The following is a 21100-nucleotide window of genomic DNA, read 5'->3' as shown; positions in this document are numbered from 1 at the left end:
AAAAAATGTCAGCAGACGAATTAGACTATAATCCGTTCTACCGATTATTACAAGTAGGCTCCATACACTTATTCCTTTCACGTTATTTTTGAAAGAGATGATTCATGAATGTTAATTTCCGTTTATTTACATGCACACTTTCGTTTTAGGAGAGGTATAGAACTAAATATGAAAAAGCACTCGCTAATCGTTGGACAATTTGTATTCCGTGTTCAATGGCACTTAGAGGGGTTGATATTTCTGAAAAGTTTGTTGGTATGCACTGATAATGAAGCAAGCAATTTTTGCTAATGTGGTTTTATTGTTTTCCATTGGTATTTTTTGAAATCACAGGCGGCTTATTTTTCAACTTGATTTTCACAGATGTTCATTTGCTAAAGTCTTCGGGTGTTCGCTCAAGGTAATATCAAAATTTAATAAAAATAATTTGACGTATATATTGAATTTTCGATTTAATTGTGAAAAACTAATTTATGAGGCACTGGGTGCACTTTTATTGTTTTAATTGATGTGTCGCGTGTACAATTTTACTCTCAAACCTCTTCCCTTTTAAAGTTAAAACGATAAATCATATGAATGAAGAGGAATAATATATCTTCTTTTAGGTACTCCAGCAGTACAGATGAAAATGCCTCGTATAAGTTTGAAACTGGGGATCAAAGTTTAAAATTAATAGCAGCTCCAATTCCAGTTCCAGAGGCCTATGAGGCAAAAATTCTGAAAAAAGAAACAACTTACAACAAAGTAACTATACTTATTATAATATAATGACTTAAAAATATTATCACAAGACCGAAGTTATAATTTGGCCATGTTTCGCTTTGTAATCAAATAAGATTACTGAAATGTACTTTGAAGCACATCAATATATTTTATCTCTACATTGTAATTCAAATCCTTGAGTGTAAATTGACTTTTGAAAGCTTACATTAAAAATTCATTCTCAGGAATTTGAGAATTACTCAATTATGGTTGTTGACAAGCCCTTGAGTCCAGAATTTAAAGCTAAACCTTCTGATGAGGACACATTTATGATGGAAAAGGATATAACTTCATTGGATGAGTATGTAAATATATATTACTTGCCCCTTTTTGAATGTGATCGTTAATGGTCATACAAGTAGTCATGATCATGTGTATAATATTTTTAAATTGAGGTAAGATTTCTGCTCGTCTTCAAGTAAAATGCAGAAATTCTAAATATCCTTTGATTATACCAAATTCTGTACACATTTCATTCTCTTTCCAGAATGAAAACGACTGTTATTTAGAAAATCAATCGGCGGAAGCATAATCTTAAATGGGAAGGGGGGAGAATGTGTCCTCCACTACATGTCAGTTTCCCATTATGTTCACCGAAAGGTTTTCCTGTGGGCACTTATTCTGTTGGTGACCAATTTTACAATTTATGTAAAATCAGGAGTACATTTGTTACTTTATAAATATTTATATTTTCATTGGAATTGGGAATAATAAATATGCTTGTCTGAGACTCGGTGGGTAATAGGATAAACCTCCCTTAAACTAATGGATTTTAATTTTTAAGAAAGTTTTCTGACATCAATCTCAAGTCGCTTGGAAAGTTGCCAATAAGGAAGTTTGTTCCTCTAATTATAGTTTAAACTCTCTTTTAGCCCAGAACACAAACAGATGTGAAGTATACATATAAGAGATTTTATATATAATTGGGATTTCTCATCAGTTACTTCTAGTTACTGCATCTCTAAATAATTGTCATCCAATTGCTATTGCTTTCAAGTGAAGATGGCTTGCAGCCAATGAGTGAGATCAGCATAATTTTAAAAAATTGAAACTGCCAACTGCAATTTTTTCTCTGAATAATACCCCATATTTATCAGAGATGTAGTCAGCTGAATTGATCAACTCACTGTACACGATTAATTTTTCCATACAGATTACAGTCCCATAATCTCAATGTATAAAAAACATTACCTATGGTAAGGTTCAACAGATATTTACCCTTCAGTTATCACCCAATTGTTATCATTCCTGTGTTTGATTACATATTAATGGAAGTAACCAGGATTAAGCCTTTTGTTCATTTCCAAAAATATAATGCATTTATAAAAGCTGTTTTGTTATTTTTTATCTGATGCTGTCATTCTTTTATTTCGAAAAACAGATTTTCTCTAAAAATTAAATGAGATGCATTTTTTCACTTGGGAAAATTCAATCCGTTTGTCCTAGTATGTGCTATCATACATGATGATGAAGGCAATCTGGCTGTTCTGATCCCCCCTTGCTCATCTTATCACCCAGAAAGTGTATCAGGGTAGTTTGTAAAGTTTGTGCAAAATTAAAAATCAATAAATTTTTTTAGATAAAACATTTTAATTTTTCAACTTACCCTTCTTTTAGGCTTATAAGTTTCATTCAGTGCTGCTTTAGTTTGTTGGACCCTACCAAATAATGTGATTGCCCCAACTCTGCAAAATAGGTGTTTATTTCTGAAATCACCTCCTCGTTTGAAGAAAATCTCCTTTCTGCCAGTCATTTCTTTATATTAGAGAACATTTAGAAGTCAAATCAAAGCAAACCTGGAGAATAGGAGGGTTGGAGAAGTAACTTTATCAATTTTGTGCTCATAACTTAAGAGAAGAGGGCAGGTTCATTTTTTGATTGGAAAAGGACATTTATGCGGGCGTTGTGTATGTTTTCCCTGCCGCTTGGTTTTCAAAATGTCTAGTAATGATTTGCACCTGTAATGGTTGGATCCCTTTCCAAATATTCAATGATGATGTTCTTTGCAAAACTCAAAAAACCTGTACCTATATTGGCAAACCAGCCTTGGAACATGTTATGATTTCCTTTTTGGTCAGTTGTAAGCAATCATGGCATCCATCTTGCAGATAACTCTCTCATGTCCAAATGCTTCTGTAAAATATTATGTACTCATTCACTAGATGTGCCTACAGCATTAGCAATCTCATGCACCTTTGCCCCTCCTTCATCTATCACCATCAATGTTTTTTTAGATTTCTGGTGTAGTGAACTTAACAGGACATTCAGAATGTTAAGCATCACTTGTACTCCTATGCCCATCTGAAAGTTTCAAAACCATTTATAAACCATTCTAATTGAAGATGCAGATTCACCATGTTGTTTATCAAGTTCCTCTATAATCTTCTGAGGCAATTTTTCTTTCACAAAATAATGTTTGATCATATCCAAATTTTCTTTCATTTATATTTTGGAAATCACTTGGGTACTGTCTCACCTGTAGTTCAAGATAACCGAAGGGTATAAGGGCTAATCGAAAAGTACTTGGTGCATTATATCACTTTTAAACCATGAGCAAAAAAGATAGCTATCTTATAAGTTAAAAATATGTGCATTAGATTATTAATATCAAAGATTTATATTTTGTTAGTGGGTAGCGTATATTTTAATACAAATGGTTAAAATTGGGAATATAAGTAATAAAACTTTACCGCTTTTGGGGGTAAAGCTTCCTTATCCAATGCTAGAGCTGTCTGCAAAGCTTGGAGGGAAATTATTTGCGACAGTAGCTCTTGATTTTATCATTGCAGCAAAAAAGTTGGTCTTGCTTTCATAAAATATTACTAATTTTTTTATTTTTTTTTAGGGCTTCTCAATTTTTCTCCAACTTTCTGCAAGGAGAAAGTCTGGTTTTTTCACTTAATAATTCAGTGGAGCGCCTAATTCCAGCATTGACTGGGGGTGTAAGCTTGCAAGAAATGAGTTCTCTTGTTCATGAAACGATAGCGGCCCAATGGAACAATCTTCTTCGTACTCACTCACTGAAACGACAAAGAGATGCTCGCTTCCAAGGCCTCTTATCATCTGCAATTGAAATGCAAGTATTTCCTTCAGTTGTTTAATCTATATTATGTAATTATTATGTTCGAATACATACAGCACTGGTAGATAATTATGCATATTATTAATATCTGAGGTGACAATAATTTTTTGAAAAGTTTTTATTGCACATATATAATTGAATTCATAATATTAGGCATTAATTTTGTTGTGTATTGATAATGGAAGACACCTCGTGTGTACATGGTAGAATGGATGGATAACCATTTGAGAGGATGTTATGATAATGAATCACAAAAAAAATGAAGCTAATCATATTTTAAAAAATTAGTAAAGCTTAGTTAACGTTTAAGTAGGAGGTTGTAAACTGGAATGGTTCGTGTCTTTTGGAGGAAAATGGGTGTGATATTCAGGACATCACTCGGATGATGATGTTAGAAAAAGAAGTTGCATGAAGAATGCGATGACTGGTATGCTAAGTAAAGAAATAATGAAAAGGCCAGTAAAGGTTTTAATATGGATCTAAGCACTGTATGGATCCAAAACCTGATCTTTTGGGGTAAGAGGATGAGCATAGACTGGAGGCTGTTGAGATGTGGGTGTGTTGGAAAATGGAGGAAATAAGTTGGACAATGAGGAAGACAAATGCTGACTTTTTAATAATGGTAGGTGACAAGAGAGGTAGTTTTTAGAGGGTTTCAAGAAAAAGGCAGAGAAATTGTGTGGCAGAAATATTGGAAGCTATTGCAATGTTGGGAGTCCATGATAGTAGGGAGAATACTAGATTAGTGGTTTAGAGGAGGGAAGAGATTAGGCTTTTTAGATTGCATGATGGGAGGTGGTACTTAGAAACAGAGGAAAAAATGAATTTGAAATGAATTTCTAGGGTTCCACTTTGCGGTTGCAATTTTCAAATGAAATAACGGTTAAAATTAATGGAGATTTCAGATAGAAGACACACTATATCATCATCTAATAATGAGTGCTTAAAAAAGAGGATTTTATTGCAGTGTTCCATCCAGTTTGTAATTAGTTTTTCAAGAACCAATATTCTATTAGACCCAGTGAATATTAGCAAATCAGTGAAGAGTAATCTGAGGATAGAATAGCCCCATGAATTACTGGATGATTTGAGGACTTCATAATCAATTTTTCAAGAAACCCAGAAAAGGAATAATTAAAGGTTTTAGTCAAAACATTGTGGTACAATATGACTTTGTTCAGAGTATGTATTAGTAGCTATTGGTATGCTTTAATTCATGCATACCAAATCTCCATTATTATTAATATTTTGCACTGCAAAATTTGATGAATATATTAATGAAATTTCCATTAGAAATACTAAACACATTATTTCCATATCAGTGAGTCATTTCCACCTTGATGTTCTTATTAAATTGATAGTATTGTAAAATTAAAATTAAATTTGAATTTAAGTAAAAAATAGCATAGCCATATTATTTAGTTTTGAGTAGTTTTACCCTTCCCTGTTGAACAGTCCTTTGAGTTGACAGCAGTAATGTGTGTTAAAAACATTGTTTTGTTGCTAATGAAAACATTTTAAATCATTGTGGCTTTACAGATATGTAGTCAGCCGCCTTCATGATTATATTTTTCCTCTAATGGTGACGGCTTTTGCTGATGAAGACAAGAGAATATATACAAAAACTAAAGAATTTTATGAATTACAAGTTACAGCTGATCAGTTTGGAGCTCCCGAAGACTTTGCTGTACCATTGCCAGCAGCGGTATGTTTTTCATATTGGAAAAATGCATTCATTAGTGAATTCATTCACTTAATGAATAAAAAACACATCCTTCAGCGGATATGTATTAAATCATTGCATTTCTCTTTGATGTAGAAAATCATTTTTTCATTTAAAACTTTATAAATCAACCTAAGCACTGACATAACGATAGAATTCTAGTTCTCCATTAAATTCTTGCAATTATTTTCTTCATAGTATATCAGATGCCGCAGTACATGAGAATTTACAATTACAAATCCAAAAATTTTAAGGACAATATGAGCTTTTTTAACCTTGTATTGTAATAATGCAGATTCAGAAAGATAACTTTTGATACTATAATTTGAATAGTTTGAAAAATATTTTGTTGAAATTAATTGTTTTGAATGTGAATGTATGAAGTTAAAAATATCTGGTAGACGTTCATTGGTACATCTTTGAGATTGAGCAAATCATATGAATCCAATTATTTTGCATGCTACCCTTTAAATGTTTTTATTGAGTGAACTCCTTATCCTATCATTCTCCCTTTACCTTATAGATGTAATCCTAGTTTGGGCATGAGTACATATATTTTTACCTGAATTACCTGACATAGTTCAGGCAGTAGTTAATTGAATTTCCAATACCTTGATACATTCATTATTTGATCTTATTGATTAGTCATCAATAATTTTGCCTTAGTTTAATAACAGTTATCTTTTAAAGCCAGCGTATAATTGGTCAACCAAACCTTGGATGATGACATAAATGATGGAGTGACCTTGTAAGGAACCACAGTGAAACCTTGCATTTTCAATTTTGAAAGAAACATTTAAAAAAATAAAATTGACATTTATGTGTAATTGAGGTTTGGGTAAAAAATGTTTCAAATTTTCATATTGAGCAGATATTCATGATTTATAAATAAAGTCTCTCGCAGGATTGTAATAAACTGAGTAATGCAAACAACAACTCTTTGTTTACTCAGTAAGGTGCAATATAAATGAAGAAGGCCGAGAATTGAAACATATGTATTAGTTAAACTTCTCATTAGAAAGGTTTGATATTTACCATTTCATACATACTTCTGGTGCAATTTCCAATTTCAGCTGTACTTGCTATAATTTTACTTTCTTTCAAGCTTTTTAAAGTAATATTGATCCATAATTTAAAAAATATAATATAAGGTCAATCAATAGTTGTGCTACTTTTAAGTGAATTAAATAAACCCTTCCCAGCATTAAAACAAAGGCATAACCTTGGCTACAGTGAAGATTAATGCTTAGACAAATAGTACAATTTTCTTTTAAAAAATTGAATAATCTGCACTTAAATAACAATTTAAGCTGCACCTATAAGCAAATAATTTTAATAAACTAATATTCACAATAAACATATAAACTTAGTGATGAATTAAACCTGGGAATAAATACAATGATATTGTCTTGTCCCCCTGGTGTAGTGAGATTTTGTCCAAAGACTGGGTTTCAGAAGGACATTAGTTTTGGGGTTCTGATTACGTTGATTTATGTAAAATACTGTTTGGAATCTGAAAAATGCATCAATTTGAGGATTATGTAAATTTGGGGCCTGTGAATTCAAGTCATATGGCTATGCAGAAGTTTAATTATTATTGAATTAATCACTCTATGCCACACTGAATGTTTCAATTAGTACACCTGAGTAAATGTTTTACTTAAAACTTATGATGGCTGCTAACCTAAAGAGGCCCGAGAATTTATCCAGACATATATAAGTCAGTTTCACTCAGAGTCAAGTCAGAAATCACTTGTAAAATGTTCAAATTTGATAAAAATAATTTATGTATACTTAAATTGAGATGAACTGAAAAATTAGTGACTTGAATTCCAAAGAATTGCTGTCATTCAATCCATTCCATTTAAAAACATGAATACCTTTTTAATTTTTGTCAAATTGCTTCTACTGTTATAGGCTGATTTAGATAGATAAATAGATAGATAGATTTATTCGCTGTGGAACAATACATAATTGTATGGGCTTTGTTAAGGTTCAATTACATTTATAGGTGCATTAACATACATACAAATTCAGAGGAATAATAATGTACATGAAATATATGAGTATTAAAGATTTAAAACACAGAATTCCCTACGTTGGCTCTTTCTATGTACTCTTGGACGCTATAAAAAACATTATTTAAAAAGAAATTTTTCAACTTTTTTTTAATTTATGAGACTCATATGAGGGGAAATACTTTATAATTATAATAAAACAGTACATGCAGTTAAAATTCAAGAAGAAACATTGAAAGGAGGAGACATGCACTACTCTCTACTACAAAAGTGCATGTCTAACCTTTTGTTTAAATTGGAATTCCCATTTCTCTATGAAAAACCTATTCAGTATTTTGGAAAGTTCCATGAAAGACATGGTTGCAACTTCATTATCCCAACATTATATTGAACCAAGCATTACAAAATTGAAACCAAGTTGTTAATTTGAGGGCCATGCAAGGATTTTCTTCCTGTTTCAAACTTCAATTAAGTCTGCTTCTTTAATGAAATTAAGAATGTTTTCCATTTTAATCATTTCACATGTTGTTCAAAAATTACTTAGAAAATCCAAGAGATGGTGCTTGTAGTATCACAAATTGTTTGCTCTAAGTAAGCCTGATCTCTCACTAGACCGTTGTTAAAGTTTCGGCTGTGTTTATGATGCTGTTTCATTTTCACAATCAATTGAAGCAACAAACTTTTGTTCATTTAGAAAAATGAAAAAAAATTAGTTTTGTTTGATGATTTCTATAAGCCTTCTATTAAAAAGATTTAACACTGAAAGAGTTCAAAGCTGAGTTTGGGGAAGTTCATGGCACATCAACGCCATCACTTGCAAAAAATATGCATTATTGCACTAGTTGAGCAAAGAAATCAAAAAAAACATCCTCATTTGCATAAGAAAAAAAATTCTCTTCCATTAAGAAAATGCAGTGGTGCACACCTGGGAAGTTTTGATGGTGAAAATTATGGAATCAAAGTTGGAATCAATACAGCATCCACCATATTACACAGATTTTGCCCCAATGACTTTTTTTTATTGCCATATGTGAAAAATGGCCAGTTGGAAAATGATTCACGTCAAACAAGGAGGTCATCGCCCACACACCTGTCTATGTTATATAACAGAGACCAAGAGAACTGTCCATTCATGAACTTCTTATCTCTCTTCATTCCAGAATAAGTGCAATGGTCGAGGGTAGCTCACATGGTACTAAATCCTACTAGGTGTAAAATTCACATTCAGGGAGGTTTGAGCAAAATATGGAAAATTGTGCTAAGATATATTTCTGGTCTATACTTATGATGTAAACAGAAAATTAATGGAGCAAAAGGTTTCTTTTTGCAAAGAGGAATGTTCATTTTCAGTATGTAATTATATGGTATCCCATTATATTTAACAATTAACATGCCATTAAATGGGTGATGTTTTTGTTGCTTGGGTAATGCTGTCAATTTTTAAAATTAATTTCATGTGTGAAATGTTTTTAATCGTACTTTGCATGAGCCATGTTATGCTTGTGTTCATTGTGTTGCATGACCATTAATAGGTTGTTGAGCTAGCTTCCATTGATTGTTTGACCAGCCCTGTGGAAAAATTGGCCTGTCTTAGTACTACAATGGACTTGATAATGGCAGAAATCAAAGGAGCAATTGTTGATGCTCATTGTGTCTTACCATGTAAGTCAGCTAGTTTATCCAATGCACATAATTCTTCTCAAATTGAGAATGTGGTCATTATAAAGGTGATCACCCTGAATTCGTAAATTTATTTATTAAATATTTGTAATGAAGTTACATTTTTGGCATTTTTATCTCAGTAAAGTGGTAGAGGCATCATACGAAATTAGTTGCAAATAAAAAATCACTTGAAATCATGCATGCTTAACTGTGTACTTTTGTCTTTGCTGGGAATCAAAAAGTTAGCATATTGTGAAGTGCATATGTAGATAGTTCTTTTGACTGCACTGAATTGTCAAAATCAGATTGACTAAAATTTATCTAAAATCATAGGTGCTATATTTTTATGAAATGGTTCTTGAGTTTATTCTAATGTTAGATTTTTCAAAATATTCCGAATGACCTAATAATTTAATCTCTGGTTAATTTCTATCTGTTTTGCATAGTATTCTTTTGGGAAGTTTCAGTAAATTGATTGATATCACTTGCTAATTATGTAAACCTATTCCCAATTAACTAGTCGAGATAATATCTGTACTGAGTTTTTGTTAAATCCGGAAATTGGGCAATTAAGTAATTGAAGCAGTGAAAATCATTAATATAACTTAATTTAGACAATCACATGGGAAACTGTTAAACCAAAAAGCCTAATTAATTAATTAATAAGAGGTTTATCAATTTTTCTAGTTGTGTTTGAAAGCACTACAATCATGATGTGAGTCCAACTGTTGTGAAGTCTTTTTTTTATACATATGTGATGCCTATTTGTAATATTTTAAAATTTGAAGTATATGGTTGTGTATGAGCTTCCAGTTTGCACATTTGCACTGTAAGGAATACTAAAATGAATACATAATGAATTTCACCCAAAAAATCATAATGTTTTTTCATATATTAGACGGGCAACTCTTTGTGACCAGAAATTTTTATATATTTATTCCAAATGCCATACCCTTTTTAGTGGAAAGTAGCTGCTAAATTGATTAAGTTTGCAAGTTATCATTTGCCAATTTTTTTTCAATCAACAGCTGGAAATGAACCTTGGACTCCACCCCTCCAACCACGTTCCAGTGATTTAATCCCATTAGTTATGTGGGTACTGGTACAAGCAAAGCCTCTTCATCTGGCATCTAACTTTTTTTATATGGATACCTTTCAGTGGACCTTGGAGCCCAGCAATGTGCTAAGGTTTGTATTCATAGTGATTATTTATAGTGCTAGAGAGAACTAAATGTTGTCAATATTAACCAGTTTTCAGGACATGTTTTTGCTACAGTTCATATCAATTTATCTTTTATTGCAATAATAAGTAGAAGGCTTAAAGTTAAAAATATATTCCATCAAAGATAACAACATCGCTGAAGACTCGATATTTCTCTCACATGCAGCCAGAGTAAATATATAATAAAGATGAGTTTACAAAATGCCGAAGCAATCTCAATTTAGGTTTTGGTCTGGAGATTTCCCAAATAATAGAACTTCTCTGAGTTTCATTCTCAGAGGAGCTTGCATGTAATGAAAAACAAAATAGGTTCTGAAAAGTGCTACTGGCTCCCAGGGATGAAAATGTAATTTTTTTTGTTATTATGAATCTGAAACTGGTATAAATACAGATATTTTCATTCAAGCATCAAGCAGTTAATTGAGGCATAAGTGATGAGGTATATAATTCCTGAATATTATAAAAAAAGTGGAGAACATGAGGCAAGCTAGGAAGGGGTAAGAATATGATGGACAAGTTGGACAGAATGAAGGCAAGAATAAATATGCCCAATTGAAGAAGGGCTTAAATTTAGTGTTGGTTACTGCCCCAGTGCTTACAAAAATGCATTGACCAAAATTGCAACTGTGTAGGAAATAGGCAAATGTCAAAGCTTTAAAATGATGTATAATAATTGAAACTGAACAATTCCTTCTATTTCTAAAAAATTGATGACATTAATTTTGGGGTTGCCCTCATATAATGGCGCAGCATTGAATTTATCAGAAATACATTTCCACTTAAAATTTAAAAATTGGTCATGTGGCCTCTGTATTGGATATCCTAGAAAATTACTGAGCTGGAAATTTTCATCCTAATTTTTCTTCTAAAATAGTTCCCATGGCCAAAAATGGTATAGAATTTGTAAAGTCTTTACACGTAATTTCACCTTTTAATACAAGTATCTCATAAAATTTATGAAAACAGTTCAAGCCACACTTAAAAGCCATCTATTTTTTCACTTCCAGCATGTCCTTCTCTCAATGGCTTAATCTCTAAACAGCAGCAAACTAAGCATCAGTGTGTCTATCAATTTTTGCTATCATTGCTTTCATAACCTGTTGAAGTAGAAAGAGTGAGCAGGACATCAAAACAAAACTGTAATGTGTGTGTGCTAGGCTAGGATACATTGCAGCCTTAAACTATGTAAATGTAGAACAGAAAATTAATATCATGGATGAAATAACATTAGATCGCAGGTTTTTCCAGCAATTAAATGATGCAGGGGTTGTTCTTGAGATTGGCTGCACGTGAAGCATAGGAGCATCTTCAGAACTGAAGCCTTTGCTTACTGCAACACGAGAAGAAATCGTTGAACCCAAAAATACTCCACACGCGACCAATCCCAAGAATCCCCCCCTGAGTATATGAATTGATATTTGCACAATTATTTACAAAACTTGACCTATTAGTAATAGGCTTGTAACTTTATATTATGTTCATGTAATATGGAAGCTGTTTTTGTTAAAATAAGAAAAATTATCTCATTTGGGATCTTGTTTGTGTTTTTCAGCTCAGCATGCTTAATCACCTTTCAGCTTATCTTCTTTGCCACCCCTAGCAAACTCTTGTATTGTCTTGGTTAAGAAGGCATGATTGGATTCCTTGCTCTGTATTTTTCAATGTCAGCATTATTTTAATAGGACAACATTTTCAAATATGACCGTGTCTCTTTTCGAAATTTTGCAAATAATTTATAAAAAATTTATTTTCCATAGTTGTTCAGTATTTGATTGAAAGAATGGCTTTTGTTATTTCAGCCATAGTTTCGTGGCATTCAAGACAGCAGTGCAAGATCTTTTGGCGACAAATGTCAGTGATCTTCTACCTAAAAGTAAAAAAATAATGAGAGAGCTGAGTCTGGAAGATCTTATTAAGGTTCGTATCACATACTGCATTTAATTTGGGAAAGTTTAGCTTCTGCATTATTGTGAATTATAATGCTATGTTCAATATAACTTAAGTAGGTAATGCACATGTACATGGTTTGTACAAAACCTGAAATTTCAACAGATTCCACTCCCTCCCTATTCCCCTGATCTTGCACCTTACGATTTTTATTTTTAAGAGACACCTCAAAGGTAACCATTACACCTCAGATGATAAGGTGAAGGCAGCTGCCAAGTCCTGGATTCGAGAAAAGTCAGAAGAGTTTTTTAGTGATGAAATGAAAAAACTTGTTACATGGTGGGAGATATGTGTTTGCCTTAACAGTGATTATGTTGAAAAATTAATATTTGATTTTCAAACTTGAGAATTGTACTTTCATGAATGTTTTCCCCGATCTTGCTATTAGTTTTTGTTCGTGCTTTACAAGCATGTGTTCATTACTTTTCAGTCTACCCTCATATCTCTACTATTTTATACATATTCACCAAATAGATTCAAACTTCTGCCATATCTCTCAACTAGTTTTCAAATTCCTCCCGCATAAAATTCTTCCGCCTGAGATTCCTCTGACAGCGTCTTGAAGTTCCTCGTCAATACAAGCACATATAATGTAGTAGCCTTACTTTTCAGTCGAGCTTCCATGCAACATAGTCATAGAAATCTGTGGAAAATTTTCTAAAGATTTCAGATATCGTAAAATGCCAGTTTTTATGAACTTTTCGTCAATTTTCGGGTGCAGTTCATTGTTCACCTAAGAAATATGGCTACTTCTGCCATCATCATGGGCATTTATGTTCACTCTTAAACAAACGAAAACACTGATGCACGAATCTTGTCACTCATTACATTTGGTCCCTACAGTGCACAAATTTTCCATTGAATATCAGCAGCTTTGAAGTTTTTTTATCAGTAAAATTCTTATGCTTGAACGAATCACATTTGGTGGGAATTTCAATTTTATTGTTCATTTTGACTCGCTATTGTAAACAAACATCAAGCGACCTTCCGACCACTGCAGCTCAGGGCAAACTGACCTACTGTGTGCATCAATGTAGCAACCATTTGGCTCCCTCTACTAATTCTCACGCTACACGAAAACAGAGGTTACTCTCTCCACAGCCCTTGTACCTGTATTTGACTAAAATATTTTGTTTTCTAGTTGGGTTGGATACTTTTCTATTGTTAGAAAAGGGAATCCATGTGAATTATTGTGTCTTTCACATACATTCTGCAGGTAACTGGAGTTGTGGATGGTAGATTTAACCGTGGTGGGGATAGGAAGGAAGTCCCTGAGGAAGAGAGAGGGACTTATACACCTCTGGACCGCCAGTTAGAGCATTTAACCAGTATGATTGAAGCATCGACTCGTGAACTAGATGAAGAGGAATCAATGACTTCTGAAATGTCTCAGACAACTTCGAACAATACTTCTGGGTGAGAACTGTGTAAATTGCCTGCTGGGGAATAATTTTTAATGTACATAATGGGTATGAAGTTTCATAACCCTTAAATTTATGGTTGTTTAATATGTTGGAGACTAAAAGGATTATTGTAAAGCTGCCTACATAATATTGATATTGTGTATGTATTCTCAGTTTATGATGAGTGATATACCTGATTTGAGTGTGGCAGAAATGTGACAAGTGAGGGCCCAATAGGAATATTCCCATCATAACTTCATTGTATTTACCGAAGTAAGAATTGAAAATTTATTCATGTTATGATCATTGTTCCAAATTCAAGTCTGAAATCACCTTCTGATACACTCCTCTGCAATAATCAATACAGTAAAATAGCTCTCAAAGGAAAATAAATTTGTTCAGTCTTTGATTCTTGTCTTCTGCCAAGTGGACTAAGAAATAGAATTCCTTTTTTAGCGCCTAGAACTTGACTTCATGCAAAGTCAAAAATTGCCTATAAGATAATATGCTCATTGTGCTCTCTTTCTTTAAATCAGCTCATTTTATCTCATTGTTTTGGCAGAAAACGAAATTGTTCTAATTAATTGTGACTGAGTTTGTTGGCCTGTATGCAGTCTGCATAAAATCATTCACAAAGATGAATTCAAACCCAGGTACCCTAATTTCTGACTAAGTGTTGTAGTAGCAAGTTTGGCTATTGAAAATTTGCAATGGGCAACACCAAGTGATGTTTTTCAATTTTATACATCACCATTGAGAGATAGCTCCTCACTTAAAAGAGTACTACTCTTGTTCTATTGATGGTTATAACTTCCACCTTCCCTAACTCAAGAGGCTACCAATTCTGTTTCCTCCATCCCCTGAGAGCTCAGGTTCATCAGTGTAGTAACCTTGACTTTTTTTCCTTCAACCCAGTCCACTAAATAGTCAAAACAATTTTAAGGGATACGAATGAATTGGCTCAACCCAAATGTGAAATAAAATGCAGGAATTTAACAGTGTAAAAATCCCTTACCTTGACCAGGGCTCAAACCCTGATCCCCTCAATTTTTAACCCAGTGCCTTTATTAATTAAGCTAACAAGGTTTCAATATGGATTTCTAGGTACTTAAAGGATCAAGAATTTATGATGAAGTACTGTACATTCAATTTCACAAGTAATCTTGGGTATTCACAGTATATCACAGTCAACAAGATTAAAGCCAGTGTTTAAGTACAAAGGTGACAAATGACAACTTCAAAGAACTACAGGGGGTACCATGACAGTTACTTTAATGGAGTTATCTGCTAGTTACCCTGAAATGCAGAAATTTTTCAGTGTAAAGTTCATTTGCCTTGACCGGGACTTGAAATTAATGGCATCCTTGGTCAAGGGAAATGATTTTTAAATTGTGAAATTCTGCATTTCTGGGCAACTGGTGGATAACTACATTAAAGTAACTGTTGTGTTATCTCTGGTAGTACTTTGAGTTCATTAAATAAAATGACCTACTATGATCTCTCTACCTCTCCCCTTAAGGGAACCCCGAATTCCCATAAATAAAAGCTTTTCGTTAGTTATTAATGATTAATATGGTCCTTTGTAAAATTTTTATTGGTATTTCATGTTAAGTATTGAGTACAGAAAATTAAGATTCTTGGTTAAGGGGCATAAGAGATTTCTTTTGCAGGAATTGGTAATCAAATGCCTTTATAATTTATATATGAAACTTAAGTACACAAATACAATAGAACCTCACACAACAAGCATAATTCATTCAGCGATCTTTCTCGTTAATCTAAACACTAGTTTAGTGAAATGACTTTTCATGTGTAAATTAATGTAAAATACGGTAATGTATTCCATGCCAAAAATAAATAAATTCTGTTCAAGGTTCATTGAAAGAAAATTATATATACATTGTTTAGGAGGGTGGATTATGTTCATAATTTCTTTTATTGGGGAATGAAGCAAACAAAAATGCAGACTCAATTTGTAAAAGCAAAAAAGAATCAAAATAAATAGTTTATTATTTATGTAAATATCTAATTCCTCTTCACCAGAAAGTTGTTTAGAGACATTTGTTTTTGCTGGTCCTTCAAAATTAAGCTTTTTATAAGAGACTGTTCTTAAGGTTCAAATCACATGATGCTTTAAATTTATTAGTATCAAAATTGGAAGGTTTCAATATTTGCTAAATTAGTTGATTGGCTGAGTTGAAACTTACTTGTACTTTATTAATAAATTTTGTTTTTGTTTCAGGGGCTTGATTGCTGCATTTCAGAATAATTTTGGAACCTGTTTAAGTAAGCAAGGGAAAGACTAAGTTGTGGACAAGTTAAATGCATATCTAAAGATACTCAACAGGAGTAAAGTAATAAGAAGTTACTATATTGCTAGTGTAGACTCCCTTAGGATGTTTCCTCCGCTTTTTATCTTTTTTTGGGCAGAGTTGTTTTCCTCATGTAGCCTGAACAAGTTTTTCTTCATAAACATCCTTTGAGTACAAGATTCTTCTTTACAGCTACAGCAATATGGAAGGAAGGCTTGTCCTCAGTTGCAATCAGAATTAGCATTGTGTTTTGTACAAACTTTTTGACTAGTAGTTGGGTGACATCGAAGCAAACTTGGATAAAAAACGAGGTTCAGTAACTCTTTCCATTCAATGGCTATAGACTTGATATTACATCAACAGTTGCGTTATCAACAGTTAAGTCATCAATTATTGATTTCTCTGTGTTCATACAATGTGGTGCAGAAAATAGTCGCAGAACATATTGAAAGTAACAACTTCAAGTGACTCACTTTTATGGCTAGCTAAATAAAGGAAATCGGGAAAACTACTGCAGACATAAATAATTATTATGGGTGCAGGAGTTTTTCCTATTTCCTTATTACTTCGACTGATAGTTGTTCTCCTTCATTTGTTTGCAGTTGAATGAAGATAAATGTCTAGTCTTGATATTTTGGTTGCATTATCCTAATTCCCACCTTCCACTATTGGGAACCCACCTCCAATCAAGGAAAATGTATCATTGAATTACTAAAAGAAAATGCCCAATGGAGTAAAAAAGAAGAAATTGGTCAATCAAAGCTCTCCAGGGAAATATCACTTAATTTGCTCACAATTTTTCTAATAAAAGTGTGTCAATGAAAGTACAATGTGACTGAAAGTACAAATTGTGATGATTCTTGTCAAAGTATACTTAACCTGGGAATTGTAATGTTATTATCAAGTAATTATGTAGTTCCTAAAATGTTTTTAAGGTTTTTATGGAAAAAAACATAAGAATAAATTTGAGCAAAGAATGTTTTCAGTCAATTTCAGAAGATCTCTCATCATTTTGTGCATGTAATTTCATTCTGGTACAACTAAATATGCATAGCAATTATTGTGGTACATCAGCTATCTATTTTCAAGGAAATTTTTACTATATCATCAATGGTATTAAAAGTAGTTTTTAAAGTTTCTTGTTCATAATTTTGCTATGATGTTTATTTTCAGGATTTAATAGAAAAGTTAGGTGTTAGTGCAAATCTATGAATACTCGTTAGGTTTACACTAAACCCTCACTAATCCAGACCTAGCTAATCCAAACTCCCCCTTAATCTGGACAGAGTTCAGCTGTGTACTGCAGGTGGCTTATTGAGTGGTCACAAAAAGCCTCCAACCTTCCATTATCATCCTGCTTCAATGGTCATTTTTCTGTGCAGTTCATAACTACACTCCATATCAAAGTTTTAAGGCCTTTTTTTACATCCTTACTCTTAGTCTCTGTCATCAATTCAATTCCCTACTACTTTAACCATTTTGGTTCAAAATATTTTTGAGACTGGTAAACCACCTGGTCAAGATTTTGCCTTCCTATTTTAAAATTCAACTTAGGTTTTCTCTTTCGAGAAAACTGCATAATCTTTGTTTTATTTACATCTATTCTTATCCAATACTTATCGCACCGATCTTCCAATTCACTCAGCAGAATTTTCAGCCCCTTTCCCGACTGACAAACTAAAGCATAATCATCTGCAAATCTAACTGATTTTATGAATACCCCACCAATTGTGGTCCCAAGTCAGTAAACTCCATGGAGACTGCGAATTGATCACATTGTTCCTAAATCTATGACTAACTGTTATATAGTTTAACTTATACCTTCCGGAATCCCCTGGCATTTTCCATATGTACCTATGCTTTTTGTTTAGTGTAAACCAAGCATTAGTTATGAAAAACCCCTGTCTCTGCAGAACTATATTAATGTTTACCTGTGGTCATTCCTTATTCCCACATTAAAGTCCCCTACTCACTTTCTTTCTTCACCTACTGCTGTGTTCGAATCCGCCATAACTATCAATTGTTTAACCCCAGGAACACCCGTGATTATATCTTCTAAGTGATCGTGACTGCACCGGCCCCAGTGGGGGTGGGGTAACATCCTCGCCTGCCAAACCAGAGGTTGCAGGCTCAATTTCCACCCAGTTGGGTTTTCCGCCACCTAGGGCTTGGGTGTATGTAAGTGTTTTGATTGTTTACATCATTGTTTTAAGTCCTATTCAAAGGCCAAAGTGCTGTTTTTGGACTAATGCAAAATAAATAAATTATTATTTATTTTGCGTTTCAATTATGACCACTAACTGATCACATACCCTATCGACTTCTTCCTCCAAATGAATGCCTGGTGGCATGTGTACCTGAAGAATGACTAAGTTCATTAATTCCACTTCTGCTCCTACCAATAATTTTATTTCCATGTTTTTGTACAACAAATAAGTAATTTATTAGGTGAATTAACACATATTTTGAATTGAGGTTTCCTCCAGCATATACAGAAATTTCTATGCAATGTGATAGATTTTAATTAATATTTTTCCTACCCTTCCCACCTGGTGCTTACACCTCCCGCCAAATACCTCTTCGATTGATGTTGAATATTCTATCAGTGGCTGGCTCTTCATTTGCTATGCTATTTCTTACATTTTTGTTCAGTATTATTGCCTCACCTGGCTGGCTTGCTTCCCTTCTGCTGTATAATACTCTACAACTATCATTTTACCCATCCTTCCATTTTACCTCGCACAGCCCTAAAACATTACGTTTATTTCTTCTCTCCATGGATCACTTTATATTCTCTAATTTTCCTGCCCTCATCATTGTCCTAACATTCCAAGTTCTCATTCTAACTAATGTGGCTGTTTTCTGCATCATCTGTGCTGTTGCTGTCATCACTTTTGTTATGCAAGAATTTCTTGAGATAATGACTATGGAAGCCTTATCTGTCCTGCCTCCAGACACAACACATGGATGATTGGGTAGTTAGAAGTAGTTAAGTATTTTGGGGTGGGTTGACAGCTATGGTAATTTTGCACAGTATGACTGGGCATAGTGCCACAGCTGCCAGAAATTATTTTCATTAAGATGTCCATTCTTACATTATTGGGAAAATAGTTTAGGCTTCCCATTGCCTTCTTCAATGTTTTTAATGTGACATCATCAGTCAACGTCCACTCCTGTGGGCCCAGCATCTGTTCTGCACTGAGAAACAGAAGCTGTGTGGATTGTCATTCATTTCGACCTATCTGGCATGAGTGACCCCGCCAGGAGGAAATACCATTTAAGCAATGATATTAGCTTCTGGTAGGTCTGATGACCCCTAAAGCTTTGCCGGCGCAAAACTAGGGGTCATGAGAATGGTCGAGCCGTTTACTACATTAAGGTCCATATGAAGGGACAAAGACCCTAAGGTGAATAAATTCAAAATTCTTGTCCAGGTATACATACAATTAAGATGCACTTGAATCAGGTATAGTGGAACCTCACTCAATGAGCACCTCACAAAGCGAGTAAATTGCACTACAAACAAAAATATGGGTTCCTAAACGACTCTCTTAGCGAGCGACAAGGAGAATAGAATTCCCGGATTCATTGCGCGCCTGCTACTGCAGTTTGTCTCTAGCACTCGTTCCGCTAGTATCTTCGATCTCATATTTTCCCTAAATGTGTTCAAAATTTTAATAGAGATTTGTTTGCTTGTTCAATTATATTTTATGCATAGTTTAAAAAATTATCCCCTAGAAATAATCGTAAGAAGAAAGCTATCAGATAATGAAAAGTAAAAATCATTGAAAATCTGGATCATGGTATGACCGTGGCTGATCAATGATTGGCATTTTCTTTGATAGCACGGCAAAGACTAAGGAGATAAGTGCTTCAAATAAGGAGATACGAGAATCACGCAACGTTTACTCATTCCCAACGATGTTGAAAGGTTTCTTCTCATATGCATGAACGAAAAGCAATTGCAATGCGACACCATTAACGAGAATATAATTCGTGAAAAGGGGTAAGTGATTTTGGCCGACCTTGTTAATGAGATATCAGGCTCATCTAAGGCCGAATAAGCATTTAAGGAGAAGCGTGGTTGGCTCGAGAAGAACAGACGTCCACGGCGTCGAGGCATGGTGAAGCAGTAAGCTTGAGTCGGCCAACACAGAACTTCATCGGAGACTTCAAAAAGGTTGCAGATTTTTTAAGAGTTACCTGCCACGGCTTGATTTTAATTGTGACGATGCTGTTATCTTCGTGAAGAAGATGCCAAAGCAAACCTGTATTTGTACATAACAGTAGAATGTATTTCCCGAAAACAAGGCAATGAAGGGCCGTCTCACGCTGCTATTTTGCACAAATGCGAGCGGCGAATTGAAAAGCTGCTCGGGTACCATTGAGAAACTTCACGAGTCTTCAAGAAGTTTTGAGTCTAAAACAGCAGGCTAAATGAGATGTGTAGGTCAGGGGAAAATTTTGCATCGTAACATGCGTACTAGGCATCGCCTTAATGAGACAGTATGCGCCAAAAAGGTACTTAACTAGCATTCGGAGACGTATTTTTACCAAATTTTGAAGCGTTGGTAAAATCGAATGCCTCTAGACATCTTTCTAGTAAAAATAAATTCGGTCCGTATAAAAAATAATTTACAATATATTTCGATTCAAGAAGTTCTCTCGGGTTTCCCACCGGGTCAGGTTGCAGTTTACCGACGTTTCGAAGGCTGACTCTGCCATCGTCTTCAGGGTGAAGTCTTCACCCTGAAGACGATGGCAGAGTCAGCCTTCGAAACGTCGGTAAACTGCAACCTGACCCGGTGGGAAACCCGAGAGAACTTCTTAAATACCATACGCCGGGAAAACCTGAGATCCTTCAATATATTTCGATTCTTTTTTGCCCTTACAAATCGAGTTCGCATTCCCGGTCGCTTCATTCCGCGATAGATGAAAAGGGGAACGTGATTCACGACCTTAAACAATG

At 34.0% G+C, this 21100-nt stretch overlaps 1 protein-coding gene across 1 annotated transcript; it reads left to right on the top strand.

The window, feature by feature from the left end:
- Window positions 1-6: 6 nt before the first annotated feature.
- LOC139693738 (ankyrin repeat domain-containing protein 27-like) lies at window positions 7-16936 on the top strand. Its single transcript, XM_071592004.1, has 12 exons — window positions 7-53; window positions 150-255; window positions 364-400; window positions 606-744; window positions 948-1063; window positions 3608-3838; window positions 5384-5549; window positions 9118-9247; window positions 10276-10435; window positions 12269-12386; window positions 13633-13832; window positions 16062-16936. The coding sequence occupies exons 2-12, from the start codon at window positions 216-218 to the stop codon at window positions 16123-16125; spliced, it is 1401 nt and encodes a 466-aa protein (XP_071448105.1). The 5' UTR covers window positions 7-53; window positions 150-215; the 3' UTR covers window positions 16126-16936.
- Window positions 16937-21100: the final 4164 nt, after the last annotated feature.

This window comes from Hetaerina americana, unplaced genomic scaffold, assembly GCF_022747635.1.
Source record: "Hetaerina americana unplaced genomic scaffold, ioHetAmer1.1.p SCAF_5, whole genome shotgun sequence".
Taxonomy (NCBI): Eukaryota; Metazoa; Arthropoda; class Insecta; order Odonata; family Calopterygidae; genus Hetaerina; species Hetaerina americana.
Note: the sequence above shows the minus strand (reverse complement) of the source record. Positions and strands in the feature narration are given on the sequence as shown.